This window comes from Globicephala melas, chromosome 8, assembly GCF_963455315.2.
Source record: "Globicephala melas chromosome 8, mGloMel1.2, whole genome shotgun sequence".
Lineage (NCBI taxonomy): Eukaryota > Metazoa > Chordata > Mammalia > Artiodactyla > Delphinidae > Globicephala > Globicephala melas.
In genome coordinates, this window is record NC_083321.1 from 30351957 (window position 1) to 30370759 (window position 18803).

Here is an 18803-nt window from a genome sequence, read left to right on the forward strand (position 1 = left end):
AATTGATGACTAATAAGAACCTACTGTATAAAAAAGTAAATAAAATAAAATTTTTTGAAAACGTAGGCAGATCTAAGTAAACATTTCTCCCAAGAAGACATACAGATGGCCAAAAAGCACATGGACAGATGCTCAACATAACCAATTACCATAGAAAGGCAAATCAAAACTACAATGAGGTATCACCTAACACCGGTCAGAATGGCCATCATCAAAAAGTCTACAAAGCATAAAATGCTGGAGAGGGTGTGGATAAAAGGGAACTCTCCTACACTGTTGGTGGGAATGTAAATTGGTACAACCAGTATGGAGAACATTATAGAGGTTCCTTAAAAAACTAAAACTAGAACTACCATATGATTCAGCAATCCCACTCCTGGGCATATATTTGGAGGAAACCATAATTCAAAAAGATAGGTGTACCCCAGTGTTCATTGCAGCACTATTTACAGTAGACAAGACATGGAAGCAATCTAGTGTCCATTGACAGAGGAATAAAGAAGAGTTGGTACATACTTACAATGGAATATTACTCAGCCATAAAAAAGAACAAAATGCCATTTGCAGCAACATGGATGGACCAAGAGATTATCATACTTAGGGAAGTAAGTCAGAGGAAGAGAAATATCATATGATGTCATTCATATGTGGTATCAAATTTTTAAAAAATGATACAAATGAACTTACTTACAAAGCAGAAAGAGACTTACACATATTGAAAACAAAGTTATGGTTACCAAAGGTGAAACATGGGGGGGGTGATAAATCAGGAGCCTCGTGATTAACATACGCACACTACTGTATACAACAAGGACCTACTGTATAGCACAGGGAACTCTATTCAATATTCTGTGATAACCTATATGAGAAAAGAATCTGAAAAGTAATGAATGTGTCTGTGTATAACTGAATCACTTTGCTGTACACCTGAAACTAAACACAACATTGTAAACCACCTATACTCCAATTTAAAAAAAAGAAAAAAAAGTTACATTGAGGATTAGGGCTTCTTGTTTTTTGTTTGTTTAGTTTAGTGTTTAAGTTTTTCCCATTTTGTGTGTCTTAATAGTAAGTTGTAAGAATTCTTATATTCCTTTAAGTCCTGTAACATGTATTATAAATATTTCCTCCTTTTAATTTTTTTATATGTTTAAAGAGCAGAAATTTTAAATTTTGGTTAAGTTCCATATTTCTGTTTTTTCTTTTATAGTCTGTGGGTTTTGTGTTCTATTAAAGAAACGTTTGCCTATGCCACGGTTATAAAATATTCTCCATTGTTTTCTTCTAGAAGTTTTATAACTTCAGCTTTTACCTATTTGCATTTTGAGTTAATTTTAATGTTGGCATGTGACAAGGGTCAAGGTTCATTTTTTTGGAATATGGATATACAGTTGTTCCAACACTGTGTTGAAAGATAATATTTTCCCTACTCAGTTACCCTGACATTTTTATTTCAAATCTATTGACCAAATACGTCTGGGTCTATTTCTGGACTGTATTCTGTTCAATTGACCCATTTCCTATGCCAGTACTACACTATCTGCTTACTATAGCTTTATATAGTAATTCTTGAATTTAAAATTCTTCTAATCAAATAGTGTAAGTCTTCCATCGTTTTTCTTCTATTTCAGAATTGTTTTAGCTGCTCTGCACCCTTTCCGTTTAGAATTAGCTTATCAATTTCCCTAATCATGCTTGCTTGAATAGTGCCTGATACTATTGGGATTGCATTAAATATATAGATCATTCAGGAGAAAATTGCTATCTTAATAATATCAAATTATAAATCTATAAACATGATTTTTTTTCTATTTATTTAAGCCATATTTATCTGTTTTTTTCTTCTTCTTTTTTTTGTTTTCAGTGTACAGGGGTATTATACGTCTTTTTAAAATGTATCCCTAAGTATTTCATGTTTCTGATGAGAGCAGTTATCTTGACTTATTCCTAATATTATCTTGTAATTTTCATATTTGGTTTGGACTTTAGAGAAATAGTGGGCTCCTAAAATGAGCTTGGAAGTGTTCCCTTTTTCTGTTTTTTAAAACAATTTGTGTAGTAATTGGTACTGTTGCTTCCTTAGACGTGTGATAGACTCTACCAGTGAAGCAACTGGAGGCTAGAGTTTTCTTTGTGGGAAAGTTTTAAATTCTGAATTGTTTTACAAGTAGAGGTTCATTCAGTTACTCTGTTTCTTCTTGAATCGGTTTTGGAAAGTGATGTATTTTTAAGGAATTTTGACATCTTATTTAAATTGAATTTATTGGCAAAAAATTGTTTTCAGCGTTCTCTCATATGTATATAAGAGATATGTAGTGATCTGTCATTTACCATCTGTGCGACCTTGGGCAGATTACTTAACTTCTTTGTGGAATTTAACCCAATAGTTAAATTCCAGCATTATTTCAATGGATATTGAGTTCTCAGCAAGAAAGGATTTCCTTTTGCAGCTATTGGCAGACCAACAATAAGGAAATATAGTAACCTGGGGAATGACAGGGGCTTTAATTTTTTTATTCTTTGGCCTCTCCTCGAGGCTTGTGGGATCTTAGTTCCCTGAGGAGGGATTGAACCTGTGCCCTCAGCAGTTAAAGCACGAAGTCCTAACCATCGGACCACCAGGGAATTCCCGTGCTTTGATTTTTAAGGCCCGCCTTTCCTGTACAGCACTGGACACATGTTGTATGTAACTGATGTTCGTTACTTGGGTCTTACTTGAATTGCTTGTATTAAAGTATTCTACAAGATGCTTTTAAGGGAAGAATTTCTTGGCTCATATTTCTTTGCTCAATGAAGGGTGATGTATACGGCATTTGTATTGCATATACTTCATGTTTGCAGATTATTTTCTAAACCTTTGATAAAGAGAGCTAGCCATGTCATTGGTTATTTAGAATTTAGCTGTGTTGGTAGATTATCTTTTGAGTGAGAAAAGGAAGAAACATTGACTTATAGTCTGTGTCAAGTTTTTTCTTCAAGGGGCTAGATAAAATTTTAGGCTTTGTGGACCATGCAATCTCTGTTGCAACTATTTAACTTTGCTGTTGTGGTGCAAAAGCAGCATAGACAAGAAATATGTAAATAAATGTGTGGCCACATTTCAGTAAAACTTTGTTTACAAATACAGGTGGTTGATGGACCATATTTGGCCTGCAGGCCATAGTTTGCCAATCCTTGGTCTGTGTAAGGCGTATAAGAATTACATAGCCAGAGATTTGTCTGTATGTGCCCTTATAGCAGTACTTAATGGCCCAAAATTTGTGCTCTGTAACTCTTTGATGGTGAAAATTTATCCAAGTATTTGTATTGGCAAATTGTCTGGGGAATGTGTACACATGTGGCTCCTGTTTTAGAGTGGGGGTAAACATCCATCAAAAAACACTAAGATTCAGGACAGTCTAATAGGTCATAATTTCTGTCCACTAATTTACTCAGCAAATCTTTATAGAACACCTACTATTTACTTAACACTGTTCCAGTCTCTGAGTGTACTTTGTCAAGCAAGACCTTTGTTATGGCCATCATGAAACGTATACTCAAGCTGGTAGACTAAAATTGATCAGGTAAGTGCAGGTATGTTATATATTTTCATAAGCCACACTGTGTCAACCACTATTTTACCACCTATTTTAAGAAATAACTGAAGTTTAGAGAATTGCTGCATATAACACTTCTCCCTTGTATGAGGATGATTACAGATACTCCAATTAAAATTCCTTCATTTTTATTTAAGAAAAGAAAAGAAAGGGAACAAAAAATTAATAAAGAAAAGGAGGAAAAAGCAGCAAAGGAGCTGGAGAAAGAACATTTACAAGAAAAAGCAAAAGAAAAATATGAAGAATGGTTAAAGAAAAAAAATGCTGAAGAATGTGAGAAGAAGAAGAAAGAAAAGGTATTTTCACTAAAGTGATCAGTTAGAATACATGACTTTCGTGTTTACATGTGCCAGCTATATTGTATAAAGAGTTTCTAATAGAAAATTGGCACTATCTTATCATAATATAAATACATGTAGCTACCGCTACTTGTTATACTATAATTAAGCTTCAGAAATGAATATGCATTTGTGGTTTTCTTAGGTTGAGAAGTATTAATAAGCCTATTGATATTTCTGCAGTCAGGTTCAAACTTTTTATTGTTGTTTATGCTTTTAAATATTATTCAATGCACTTTTATGGAAAGTTTTATTACATTATTATAAATTACTATTCTATTTTAAAACAGCAAATTGCTTTTTTCTTCTTAGGTTTAATGTCATTGTTTAGAGGCAGCCACCTTCATATCACATCCCTGATCATGTTAAATTTTGCTCTCTATAGAATTATGATTCAGTATTTCTGATCAGAAAGCCATTGGGATGGGGAGCTACTGGGGAAAAGAGTCAGTAGAATTTGAATAGAATTTTTAGTTACAGAATATCCCTGGAGATTCTTTGGTCTTGTCATTTTAAGGAAAAAGAAAAACAACGGCAGGCTGAATTACAGGAAAAAAAGGAAATAGCAGAAAAAAAGTTTAAGGAATGGTTGGAAAATGCAAAAAATAAACCTCGTCCAGCTGCAAAGAGCTATGGCTATGCCAATGGAAAACTCACAGGTTGGTTTTTATGTTATGTGGGTTACATAAATATGGCTTGCAGGAGTGAATATTATATATTATGTTTCCTTTTGACAGAAATAGAAATGTGTAAAAATCTTTTTTCTTTCAAATTACTATTTTCTGGAAGATTATAACATACTGTATTCCTGTGGAGATACTACAAATTTGTTGTCATTCTCTAAAACCAGATACATTTTAAAGGCAATAGTGGTAAAACTGCAAAGTAATGATTTCTAAGGTTAAGAAACAAGTAAAATTTTCTTACATTCCTTGGATTTTAAAGCCTTAATCAGGATATATTGAAGGGGTCATTTTCTTCCCCTTTTCTAACCCTCTCTGAGGCAGAGCTTCCAGTGTCTTTGGCACATTCTTTTTGCAGGGTGGAATACTAGACAGCACATGAACCAGACACAGACCTGGTTGGCCTTTAGGCTTGGTCTGATTATAAATGGCAATGCATGTTTTTCTTTGTACTTCATGTTGGAAGCTCATGCCTTGCTGACAGCTGCCTTCACTTGTTTAAGTGATTTATTATTAAAAATACTCCCATTCTGTTTTGTTCACACAATAGGACATATTCCAGACTTTGTTTTGACCATCGTGGTGAAGTGTGTGTTGACATATCTATGCAGTCAAAGTGGGTTGCCAATGTCTGAATGACACATTCCTGCTGTCAGGATTTAGGCCTCTCCTGCATGTCACAGAGGTCATCCATTACAGCTACCGAGCAGGGTCTGCTCTGTTTTTTTGTTCTCTTATTTGAAATAAGAGTAATAAGCAGTGGTTTTAACCAAATGATTGGATAGTAAAGTTAAAACTTAGGTGGAATATACATATTGACTAGAAGTTAATTGGTGAAATAATGGATTATTTTATTTTTTGCATTTAAATAAGTTTTATTCTAATAAATATCTTTGCAAATGCTCTACTGCTCTTAATTATCAAAATTACAGTGATATTATGAAATCTGATTGACAGTGATTTAGAATTTAAGTGGTTCTAAACAAGAATCTTGATTCACTTTAGCTACATATGCAACATACATTTTTTCTGCAAACTTTAGTGTCCAACTAGGGGAAACATGTACACAATCAGCAGTTTCCCAGACTGAGTTAAAATGAAGATTTTGTTCTTTTTAAGGGTTCTAAAATTAATTTCTTAGGAGAACTTTTATGAGTTTCTATATATATAGATGTGAACATTAATGTTCTTTGAATGCTTAGATTTATATTTTAATTTTTACTTCAGTACTTACTGTGTTTGAAAATATTTGAGAGTTCAAGTTTTAAATGAGTCAAATTGGTTTATCAATAATATTTTTGCCCTTTTAACATTTTTCTGTGAATTTTAAAATATGTAGTTTCTTTGATCTCAAAAAGTTTTCTTCTTGTTTTGTTCTGATTTTTTCATAATTTTAGGTTTTTACAGTGGAAATTCTTATCCAGAGCCAGGCTTTTATAACCCAATTCCATGGAAACCAGCTCCTGTGCCTCCTCCCAAAGGAGCAAAGGATCTATCAGGAAAGAAGACTAAAAGGCCTGTGATAAGCCAGCCAAACAGGTCATCCTCTCTGGTAATGCATAAATCCAGAAGCAGTCTTTGCCTTGGAACTCTGTGCAGAATACAAAGATAGTAGATGTGGGAAATTACATGCTTTTACCTGGAGCTATTTAATTTTAAAATCAGAAATTGTTTTTTTACTGCTCAATTAGTTGCTCAACATTTGATATATTATTGATAAGTTCAAATTCTTGCATTTGTATACAGAGTCCTTAGAGTTAATTGAGGAAGATATTTTATACATTTTCATTTTTATAAATGCTTCAAGGTTGATCTTGGCATATTGTTTTGCAGGATACGTGACTGAATCTAACAATTGTGTTTGTATTTAGCTTGTATTAAAACTACCCTCTAATACCAGTAAAAGCAACAATTTTTCATGTGTTCTTTCATACTATATGTTGTGTGTTTATGTTTATGAACAATGTAAGATTAAGTTGTTCAAACAAGCATTTCTAAACTGCATGCTCAAGATAATTCTTAGAAGAATCTAAATGGGTTAGAATCCCAGAGTAATCAAAAACAGTCTTTGTTGATGGCTTTTGGTATATTTTTCCCTGTGTAAATATTTGTAAATCGCTAACTGAAGTCATGTTTGGTAACAGAGAAATGAAGTTTGGGTTTTGAAAGGAAAATTTAAAAACACTGTTTTGGACTCAATCTTAGATTGGTATGTAGTAATCTTGAGACACTAATATTTTGCTATACTTTGCTATACTTTGTACAAATAGTTATAATTAGTTACGTTGTTAATTTTAAAATTAGAAATATCAATGCATTATTTTTTAATGTTAAATGTTGAGTGATATTTTACTGAAGTGAAATCAAAAATCTTAATAAATACACGTTAAGGATAGTATATCAACGGATTACTAAAGTAGCACTCAACGCTTTTTATTAAGTTTTAGAAGTCTGTATCTTTTCTTAGTGGGCTATCAAGAAATGAAAATCTGTTGGGGCAATATAAAGTTCAGTACATTCATTTAAAAGTGATTCCTATTTAGACTGTATTTCATGTTTCTGCTAGGTTAGTCAGTTGTCAAGTTTCTAGTGATTAACCTGCAATGGTGTTGATCAACTGCAGGAAACAGCAATGGGATCTTTGAAGAATATTCATATTGTCAGAAATCTAGAAAAATTCTTTTTTTTTTTTTTCCTGCTCATGGGGGTGTGTGAGCCCCATAAGAACTGAGCACTCAATTCAGGCTTCTTCATTTGGTTTTATTTTATTTTTTCACTTCTAAGCAGAGAACAGTTTGGGAGGAGTCAGAGTTTGTTGGGTCAAAATATTGGTGAGATTTTGTGGCCTGACCATCCTTCTTGGAACCTGTTAGATGCAGTGAAACTTAACAGGTGATCATTCTACACGAGCAAATTCTCCTATGTGGAGAGAATGTAGAATTTGCCAGGGTAGCAATAAACTTGTGTGTAAAAAACAGCATATATAGGCTTGTGTTCCTGGGCGTTTTAGATATAGTTGTTATATCTAAAAAATCTTCAGTTTTACACAGGTTAAGTCATTTAGGCAACTTTTAGCTGTAACCATAATCCTAATAAAACTTTTCATTCAATCAGTAATTAATTAGTTTGACCAATGTTAGTTGAACATTTGCTCTGTGAGAAATGTTTTGCATATTGATTTAGGAATTTGAATGATATATTTCTTTAATTCAGTAAACATTTACAGCCTAGCCAGGAAAACATAGAATAAATGCTGTAATACATTATACTTAAAATCATGCTCAGAGTTCATCTGAGAACATAGATAAGAGATAGCTCAGCCTGAGAAGGAATTAAGAAAGGTTACAAAGAGGAGGTGACATTTGAGTTGGTGAAAGATAAGCAGGAATTTTCTAGATGGTTATGAGGCTGACCTTAACCATCATGAACATGTGGTGAGAAGTAGCTGGGAGAGAAGCAGGGGTCGCAGTAAAAAGGTTCTGTATACTACAGAATTTGGACTTGATCCTGTGGGCCTGTGATACCCTGTTTTACTACCCCAATGGTGCATTTTTTAAAAGATTTTGACCACCAAACATTTATTACTAAAATTCCATTTTTGTTCATCAAAGACTTCTTCAAACCAATCAATACACCTGTTACTAGGAGATTAGTGTTTTTAACCTGAATCAATTTTTCTTAAAGTCAAGATACTTGGTATTCTAGGCATTGTAAACTATATTAACTGTTTGAAATTTCTATTGAGGTTTTTAAAATATCTTTTTGACTCTACTGCTACTTGATTGGAACTGCTCTAAAATATCTAGGTAACCTATAATGTCAACAAATTCATGATCTGAAAGAAAGAACACAGGTATTATAGACCTAGTTTTACATCTGCTTATCTGGAAGGTGCCTCATTTTTTTCAATGTTCAATACCTTATCTAATTTAGAAACTTATTGTGGGGATGTAAAATAATACATGGAAGTACCAAAAAATGCAAGTTTGTTTCTTTTTTGTATGATGATAATTCTGATAAGATGTACCAATATTCTTTCTTTAGTGATAATTGATTTACATAATAACTGACTTTGTTTAACATACCAATCTTGACTGGTGATATATCAAAATTAACTTGTCAGTACTTGGAGTGGATCTTCATTTACCCCTGTGCTAAGGGCAAAAAGTGAATACTGTTGTCTTCATTTTCTTCAAGTTGAATCAATGTTTACTGAATATCTACTATGTGCGAATGAGTATTCTAGATGCTGGAGATTCATCTGTGAATAAGAGAGGGTCCCTGCTGCCCACATGGGATCTTACATGACAGTGATAGGAAACAGATACTAAACATATAAACAATTTATGTGGCTCTAGGTGCTATAAAGAAAATAAAACAGGGCACTATTGGGATAAATAGTGACTGGGTGGAGGAGTGGGTCCACTCTTTTAGGTGGATGGGCATCTCTGAAGTGGTAACATGCTGCTGAGCTAGCCTTGCCTTGCTAAAATCTGCAGAAAGAGATATCCAGTCAGAGGAAACAGCCAGTGCACAGGCCCCAATGCAGAAATGAATCTGATGTGTTTGAAGAAAGGTTGGTGTGGCTGGAGTGGAGAAAGCAATGGGGAAAATAGTAGGAGTGAAGGTTGGAGAGTCAGGCAGCACCAGATCATATATAATCCTGAGTTCAGTAGTTCAGATTTTATCATAATTGTATTGGGAAGCCCTTGAAAGTTTTTAAGCAGGGAATTGATGTGATCTGTTTTATACTTTGAGATTACTCTGGCTGTGTGAGGAAATTGGCTTGCTGGGGACCAAGAATCAAAGCAGGGAGACTCATTGGGAGGATTTGCAGTGTCCAGGAAAGAAATTGTGATAGTCTGTATTAACGTGGCAACAGCAACATGATAAGAAATAGAGGTGGATTTGGGATGTATTTTGGAGGTGAGGCAAACAGGACTGCTAACATTTGGGTGTCTGGTTGAGGGAAGGAGGAAAAATCAGATATGACTTCTAGTTTTTAGGCCTGATCCACTGGGTGAATGATGATAACTATCACAGAATTAGAAAGTGATAGGAGCAGATGTATAGGCTGAGAATGGAAAGAGGGGAGTCCTTCAGAATTCTGTTCTAGGTCTGTTAGATTTGTGGTACAACTTAATATCCTGGTAGAAATGGCAGTTAGATACTTGCCTGATGCTCAGGGGAGAGCCAGGATTGGAGATACAAATTTAAGCAACATCAGTATGTAGGTGGTATTTAAAAGCACGGGACTGGATCAGGTTACCTAGGAAGAGTTTAGATAGTAAAAAGAAGGCTGAGTATTCAGATATTTAGAAATTGAGCAGCTAGCAAGGATGCTGAGAAGGAGCAGCCATGAAGTAGAAGGAGACCCAGTAGAGTATGATGTCACAGAAGCCATGAGTAGAAGTGTTAGAAGCAGGGAATTGTGCAGTCTGTCCAGTGCTACCTGACAGACGAGGAAAAGCAGGAAAGAGCCTTCCTTGTTGCATATGGTAAGATAGCAAACACGTATTGAATACTTTCTATATGCCTGGCAGTATTCTGTGTGCTTTTATATGTGCTAACTCATTTAGCCTCACAACAACCCTATGAGATACTTTTATTATCCCCATCTTATAGTTGAAACTGAGGCACTGAGAAGCTATGCTGCTTTTATACAAAAAAGTGAGTCACAGAATAGGGATAAGAACTAAGTTCAAAGTCCAAGCTTAACAACCATGTTCTATGTCCCTCCTGTGTAATATATATATATATGATATGAAAAACTAGTATGAAAGTGCAAAGTAAGTTGAGAGAATGGGAGGTAACAAAGTGGAGACCATATCTGAAGACAACTCTTGGGAGAAGTTTTAGAGTGACGAGAAGATAAGTGAGGTGGGAGCTGGAAGAGGGCATAGGTCAAGGACATTTTCTGTTTGTTTTGCTTACAATAGGTGATAATAAACAGGTGTCCCTGCTGATGTTGATGATCTAGGTGAAGGAGGGTACTTGAAGATTTAGGAGAGATCAAGGACGTTTTTAGCAGTGCAGTTCTTAAATAGCAAAAAAAAAAATGATGGCTTATGTGGGAGCAAGGAAATTTCTTCCATTTTTTCAGGAGAGAATGCATAGTACATAGGCTCAGGTGTAGCTTGAGTTAATAGCATTGATGGTAGGAGGAGGATACGGGCAGTTCTTGTCTGATAGCTTCTGGTTTTTCAATGAGGCCTGAAAGGGAGGCAAGGCTGTCAGCCAAGGGATGGCATGTGTTGTTGCAAGTAGGAAGGGGAAAAGGTTACAGAGAAGTGAGCATTTTGGAGAGCGGAGGACAAATTTACCAGGGAAATCAGTGGGACTGACCAATGGGCAATGTTATTTGCCGTTTGATAATTTTGGTCCAAAAAGGGACCAATTAGCAGGATTCTGTCATGTTTTTCTCCATTTCTGGAGGAAAGTTTAGCTACTTGGGTTTAGGAGCAGAGTAAGGCTTAATTAGGGTTGGACAAGCAGGGCAAGTAGGATGGAGAGAGAAAGGAGCAAAATGATTTCAAGGGGGTGATCATAGCACTGAAAACATGGTATTTAACAAGGGCTGAGTGATGGGTGGTGAGGAAGAATTTTCAGTTGATGAGCATTTCCAGTGCTATTGGAGAATGTTGGGTCAGGGATGCTTGAGGGAAACTGGAGAGGAAGGAGCTTGTAGTTAGAAGGTGGTGACAGCAAGATCCAGAGTATGACCACAGCAATGGTGACCCAAATGGAGTATATCAATGAAGTTGAGGAAATTTAAAAAGTAAGAGGCCAGAGTATTGGAAGGATTTTTTTAAAAAAATATGGATGTTGAAATTGTCAAGGATTATGATAGAAGTAGTGGTAGAAAGAAAGTTGGTGAGCCGGGTGCTAGAATTTCAGTGAACCAATGTAACTTATTAGCCAGGTAACAGTCAAAAAGAGCAATATTGGCTAGTATGGTCAGATGAAATATTCTTCAGAAGAACTTGGAGTTTTGAAGAAGGTAGGGAGGTTTAGGAGTGGCCTTGGTGAATAAGGTAGGTAGGGACAGTACCTACCTACCAACTCTAAGCCTCAAGGTTTATGTATCCCAGAGGTAGGGGACTGCAAAAGAAGAGCATTGTCAGCAGTCCATTGCAGGCAAGAAAAACTTTTAAAAGTATTTCAAAAAAAAAAGGGGGGGGGACTTCCCTGGTGGTCCAGTGGTTAAGTCTCCACACTTCCAATGTAAGGGGTGTGGGTTCAATCCCTGGTCAGGGAACTAAGATCCCACATGCCGTGTAGCCGAAAGAAAGCATTTCAATAGCAGGATGGGGGCAGTGCAGGGAGGTAGAGGCCAAAAACAGAGCTAGCAGTAATGATATTGTGGAACTATTCCAGGGAGAGGTGACAGGATCAGGTGAGGACAGTAGAGATAGAGAAGAGATGTGTGAAAAATCTGTCCAGAGTAGAACTTGTTTTAGAGCTGACTGGTGATGATAACATTAGCAGAGAAAGGGAATACAGAAAAGGACAGATTTGGGGGTAAGAAACTGAGGGGTTTTTTTGTTTGTTTTCTTATAAATTGTTTGTCATGGTAGTAAATGCACAGTGTAAAAATAAAAAAGTAATAAAAGCTTTGCCTCACTTCTCGCTACCTCACAGTCCTGCTTCCAGGGGGATATTTACTTGTATTACTTCTTTGATAATTTCCTCCCCACAGAATTCTCTGTTGTCTTTTTCTGCGATTTGTTTAGGCAATTATTGTCTTCCTGAATCAATTCTCTAATTATTTTTTTAAAGTGTTTTTTCCCCTCTAATCTTACCTTTCTTTTTTCTTTTCCCTGGTAAGAGGGACTACTTTTTGTGAGGTTTCTTTGATGTTATCTTCTAATTTTTGAATAATTTTTTATGGCTATCTTATTTTAAATCCCAAGCACTCTTTGTTTTTTCTGTTTATTCCCTTTTTCATAACATCCTGTACTTTTTTTATTGTAATATCTTTTCTCATCTCTAAGTACATCAATTGCCATTTTTTTCTTTGTACTTAACTGGCTCTGTTTCTTCCGGGTGCCTTTTCTCCCCCTTCATTTTCTCTTTTTCAGTTCTCAAATGTTTGTTAATCCCCGTCTGACATTTATGTTCACAATGTGAATTTCTGTCTGTTCATACTTAAGAATGGGGATTAAAAAGCTGAATGGAAGCTATGTTGGCATAAGCAGGGCTTGTTGATAGTGGATTTTGTTGTTGAGGGAACCTCCAAATACCTGGAAGCCTTCCCCTTAGGCTATTTAATTTCTCAGAGAACATTCTTCTCATCTTCCTGGTGAATATAAACCAGCTGCAGTTTTCCTGAGTAGCATCTGAGAAGGTGGCTCTGTATATCACATTTCATTATGAAACACTGTCACTTTACCTATGTTTCAGTTCAGATAGTGCATAAGCTCTGTTCTCCGTGGTACCTGGGGTCTCCATATGCTGAGCCCTTCCAGGGTTCTGTAGGCTGAATCAGCTTTGTTTCCCCCCTTCACACCCTGCCCTCAACCCAGTATCTGTTTTATCATTTAGAAACCTTTAAAAGGAAAAGAGAAACGGAAGGGGGGAAAAGGCACCCGGAGGAAACAGAGCCGATTTAAAAAGCAGAAAAAAATTGTAACTTATTAATATTCTTAGTGATGAGATAAAACACCACATCCCTACTGTCCTAATCCCCGCTACTCTCCTAACTCAGTTATTTTCACCTCTGTCCATTTTCCACCTTCCAGAAATTTGTTGAAATCTTTAGTTAACTGTTCTCTTCTGTCCTCTTTACCCTTGTGGATTTGTACATTTTTCCCCCTTTCTTTCTTAAAGAAATTCCTTTGCCATCCTTTTAGCAGAGATTGGGGAAGGAAAAGAGATAATTGTATATGATTATTCTGTTGTATTTAATTGGAAATCTTTAGTTGTAAACATATTGACATGGGGTACTTGTGGAGATGCAAGTTTATTGCCCAGGTGAGAAATACAGTTTAGGGATAGATATTTAGACCTCATCAGTTTGACTTAATTATTGAAGCTATGGGGATGGATCACATTTCCCAGGAGAAGTTTGAAGCATGATATTCATTCATTCATTCAACACATATTTATCAAATGCCTACCGTGTGCTGACAGGGAGAAGATGGACTAGGCTGGAATATAGAGAAAGGACATAAAGAACATAGGGATAGGGAGAGAGGGGCCAAGATACTGGAGTAGAAAGACCTTGAGCACATCTCCCCTCATGAGCACACCAAAATCACAACTGTCTGCAGAACAGCTATCTGTGAAACAGACCGGAATCTAACAGAAAAGATTTTCTAAAACTGAAGACAAAGAAGGAACCACAACAAGATGGGCAGGAATGATGGACTTGTGATATCAAGTCCTATACCTTTGGGTGGGTGACCCACAAACTGGAGAATAATTATATTGCAGAGGTTTTCCCACAGGAGTGAGAGTTCTGAGCACCACATCAGGCTCCCCAGCCTGGGGGTCCTGTACCAGGAAGATGAGCCCCTAGAGCATTTGGCTTTGAAGCCCAGCAGGGCTTATTTTGGGAGTCCCACAGGACTGGGAAATAGAGACTTCACTCTTAAAGGGTGCACACAAAATCTCATGTACACTGGGACGCAGGGCAAAAGCAGTAATTTGATAGGAGCCTGGACCAGACCTATCTACTGGTCTTGGAGAGTCTCTTGGAGAGGTGGGGGCAGGGGGCCCCTGCAACTCGCCCTTGGGACATAAACACTGGTGCCAGCCATATTTGGGAGCTTTCTACCACATGGGTACATCTGCTGGTGGCTGCTATTGTGGGATCCTCCCTTTAGCTCATTAGCACCAAGATCTGGCCCCACCCAACAGCCTGCAAGCACCAGTGCTGGGACACGTCAGGCCAAACAACTAACTGGGCAGGGACACAGCCTCACCCATCAGCAGACAGGCTGCCTAAAGACCTCCCAAGCCAACAGTCACCTCTAGACACAGTCCTAGACACACCTCTGCCCACCAGAGGGCCAAGACCCAGCTCCACCCACCAATGGGCAGGCACCGCCAGTGGCCTCCAGGAAGCCTGCACAAGCCTCTAGACCAGCCTCACCCACCATGGGGCAGACACAAGACTTAAGAAAACCACAATCCTTAGCCTGCAGACCCAGCCCACCCACAGCAAGCCAGACCCTATCCTGGGAAGAGTTGGGCCCTTGTCTTGCTGATCAGCAGGTCAAAACAAGTTTCAGGACACTCTAGGCCTCATATCCAACTGTGTCAGGAACCAGTACCCCCTCCACCAGTTATCTGACCAGCTCTGGGAACCCTGGGCCCTGCAGCCACACTCCAGGACCTGGCTATGCCTGCTAAAAGTCTGGTACTAACTCCAGGATCTGGCTTCACCCACCAGTTAAGGGGCAACACCCTCGGAGTCTTCTAGACCCTGACTCTGCCCAACAGAGAGCCAGCCCTAGACCTGGGTCCCACTGGGGTTCTGCAGGTAGCTGCCTTGTGGCCAGGCCCCACTAACTAGCAGCCAGCAGCATCTGCACAAGGCAGGACCTGGAAACTAACCAGGCTAGGGACCAACCAAGCCTACCAGACTGCCCACATAGCCTGACACAATAGAAGGAAACATGCAGTCTTCTTAGGGGAAACACTTAGAGCATATAGCTTGGGTGACAAAATGGGAGTGTGCTTGCTGGGATGCATAGGACGTCTCCTACAGAAGGCCACATCTCCAAGGATGAGAAACGTAATTAATCTACCACATCCATAAAAGTACAGATACCAACTTAGACAAAATTAAGCAGCAGAGGAGCATGTTCAAGAAGAAGGAACAGTGGGAATTCCCTGGTGGTTTGGACTCTGTGCTTTTACTACCGAGGGTGTGGGTTCAATCCCTGGTCGGGGAACTAAGATCCCAAAAACCGTGCAGCCTAGGCAAAAAAAAAAAAAAAAAAGAGGAACAAGATAAAACCCAAGAAGAACTAAGTGAAATGGAGACAGGCACTCTACCAGAGAAAAAGTTCAGAGTAATGATCATAAAGATGATGAAAGAACTTGGGAGGAGAAGTTAGAAGTTTTTAACAAACAGTTTGAAAATACAAAGAACAAGCAAAGAGAGATGAACAATACAATAACTGAAATGAAAAATACACTAGTAGGAATCAATAGTAGACTAAATGAGGCAGAAGAACGGATCAGTGAGCTGGAAGACAAAGTAGTGGAAATCATTGCCACTGAACAGAAAAAAGAATGAGAAGAAATGAGGACAGTTCAAGAGACATCTGGGACAACATCAAGTGCACTAATATTCACATTATAGGGGTCCCAAAAGGAGAACAGAGAGAAAGGGTCTGAGAAAATATTTGAAGACGTAAGAGCTGAAAACTTCCCTAACCTGGGAAAGGAAAAAGTCACCTAAGGCCAGGAAGTACAGAGAGTCCCATACAGGATGAACCCAAAGAGGAACACATCAGGACACATTGTAATCAAAATGACAGACATTACAGATAAAGAGAGAATATTAAAAGCAGCAAGGGAAAAGCAACAAATAACATACAAGGGAACTCCCATAAGGCTATCAGCTGAGTTTTCAGCAGAAACTCTGCAGACCAGAAGGGAGTGACACAGTATATTTAAAGTGATGGAAGGGAAAAACCTACAAACAATAATATTATATCCATTGAGGCTCTCATTCAGATTTGATGGAGAAATCAAAAGCTTTTCAGACAAGCAAAAGCTAAAAGAGTTAAGCACCAACAAACCAGCTTCACAACACATGTTAAAGGAATTTCTCTAGGTGCAAAAGAAAAGGCCACAACTGGAAACAAGAAAGTTATGAAATGAAAAATCTCACCGGTAAAGACAAACATACAGTAAAGGTAGTAAATCATCCACACACAAAAGTAGTAGGGTGGTTAAAAGACAAAACTACTAAAATCATCTGTATACACAATAAGCAGTTAAGGGATAACAAAACAGATGTGAAATATAATGTCAAAAACAGTAATAGTGAGGGGAGGAAAGTACAAATGCAGGGTTTTTAAAATGTATTTGAAATTAAGAGATCAGCAACATAAAACAATCATATTATAATTAATATATATTAAATATATAATTTATATTAAACAATATATAATTAATATATTAAATAATATATATTATATATGTATATATGTGTGTGTGTATATATATATACTGTTATACAAAAACCTCAGGGTAACTGCAAATCAAAAATCCACAATAGATATACACACAAGAAAGAAAAAGGAACCCAAACAAAACACTAAAGATAGTCATCAAATCACAAAAGAAGAGAAGAGAAAAAAAGACCTACAAAAGCAAAAACAAAACAATTAACAAAGTGGCAGTAAGAACAGACGTATCAAATACTACCTTAAATGTAAATGGACTAAATGCTCCAATCAAAAGACAGAGTGGCTGAATGGATAAAAAAAACAAGACCTGTATATATGCTGCCTACAAGAGACTCACATCAGATCTACTGCCACACAGATACTGAAAGTGAGGGGATGGAAAATGCTATTCCATTCAAATTGAAATTTTTAAAAAAATCGAGTAGCAATACTTATATCTGAAAAAATAGACTTTAAAATATGGCTGTTACAAGAGACAAAGAATGATACTACATCATGGTTAAGGACACAATCCAAGAAATAAGATATATATATATAACAATTGTGTATATGTACATAGATATGCACCCAACGTAGGAGCAGCATAATGTATAAGGCACATAGTAACAGAAATAAAAGGAGAAATTGACAGTAACACAATAATAGTAGGGGACTTTAAAACCTTACTTACACCAAGGGACCAATCATTCAGACAGAAAATCAATAAACATGGACCATAAATAACACATTAGACCAGATGCACTTAATTGGTAGCATTCCATCCCAAAGCAGCAAATTCACATTCATTTCAAGTGCACATGGAACATTCTCCAGGATAGATCACATGCTAGGCCGCAAAACCAGCCTTGGTAAATTTAAGAAAACTGAAATCATATCAAGCATCTTTTCTTACCAGAATGCCATGAGACTAGATATCAACCACAAGAAAAAAAGTGCAAAAATCACAAACACGTGGAGGCCAAACCATATGCTACTAATCAACAGATGGATCACTGAAGAAATCAAAGAGGAAATTAAAACATTCCTAGAGGAAATGAAAACAAAAAGATGATGATACAAAACCCATGGGATGCAGCAAAAGAAGTTCTAAGAGGGAACTTTATAGCAATACAAGCTTACTTCAGGAAATAAGAAAAATCTCAAACAACCTAATCTTACACTTAAAGAAATTAGAGAAAGAACAAACAAAAGCCAAAGTTAGTAGATGGCAAGATATCATAAAGATCAGAGCAGAAATTAATGAAATAGACACAAAAACAAAAAAACAGAAAAGAGCAATGTAACTAAAAGCTGGTTCTTTGGAAAGATAAACAAAACTGATAAACCCTTAGCCAGATTTGCCAAGTAAAAATTGGAGAGGAACCAAATCAATAAAATTAGAAATGAAAAAGGAGAAGTTACAACCAACATCACAGAAATACAAAGGATCATAAGAGACTGCAATGAAAAACTATACACCAATAAAATGGACAACCTAGAAGAAATGGACAAATTCTTAGGTACAATATCAAAAGACTGTACTAGGAAGAAATAGAAAATATGAACAGACCAATTTCCAGTAATGAAATTAATCAGTACTTTAAAAACTTCCAACAAAAGCCCAGGACCAGATGGCTTCACAGGTGAATTCTGCCAAACATTTAGATACGAGTTAATACCTATCCTTCTCAAATTTCTGCAGTTAACTTCAGAGGAAGGAACACTTCTGGACTCATTCTCTGAGGTCACCATCAACCTGATACCAAAACCAGACAAAGACATCAAAAAAAAAGACAGAGAGAGAGAGAGAAATTAGAGCCCAATATAACTGATTAACATAAATGCTAAAATCCTCAACAAAATATTACTAAACCAAATCCAAGAATATATTAAAAGGATCATACACCATGAACACGTGGGATTTATTCCAAAGATCCAAGGATTTTTCAGTGTCCACAAATCAATCAAAGTGATACACCACATTAACAAATTGAAAAAGAAAAACCATATGAACATCTCAATAGATAAAGAAAAAAGCTTTTGATAAAATTCAACATC

General features: G+C 36.8%; 1 protein-coding gene across 1 annotated transcript in view; it reads left to right on the top strand.

Annotated features, from left to right (window-relative positions):
• CCDC34 (coiled-coil domain containing 34) overlaps window positions 1-12242 on the top strand; it is a 54083-nt gene extending 41841 nt beyond the window's left edge. The window contains exons 4-6 of the mRNA XM_030864844.2: window positions 3734-3892; window positions 4452-4593; window positions 6015-12242. Coding sequence (XP_030720704.2) covers window positions 3734-3892; window positions 4452-4593; window positions 6015-6229 — 516 coding nt within the window. The 3' untranslated portion in view covers window positions 6230-12242. The remainder of the gene's footprint in view (window positions 1-3733; window positions 3893-4451; window positions 4594-6014) is intronic.
• Window positions 12243-18803: the final 6561 nt, after the last annotated feature.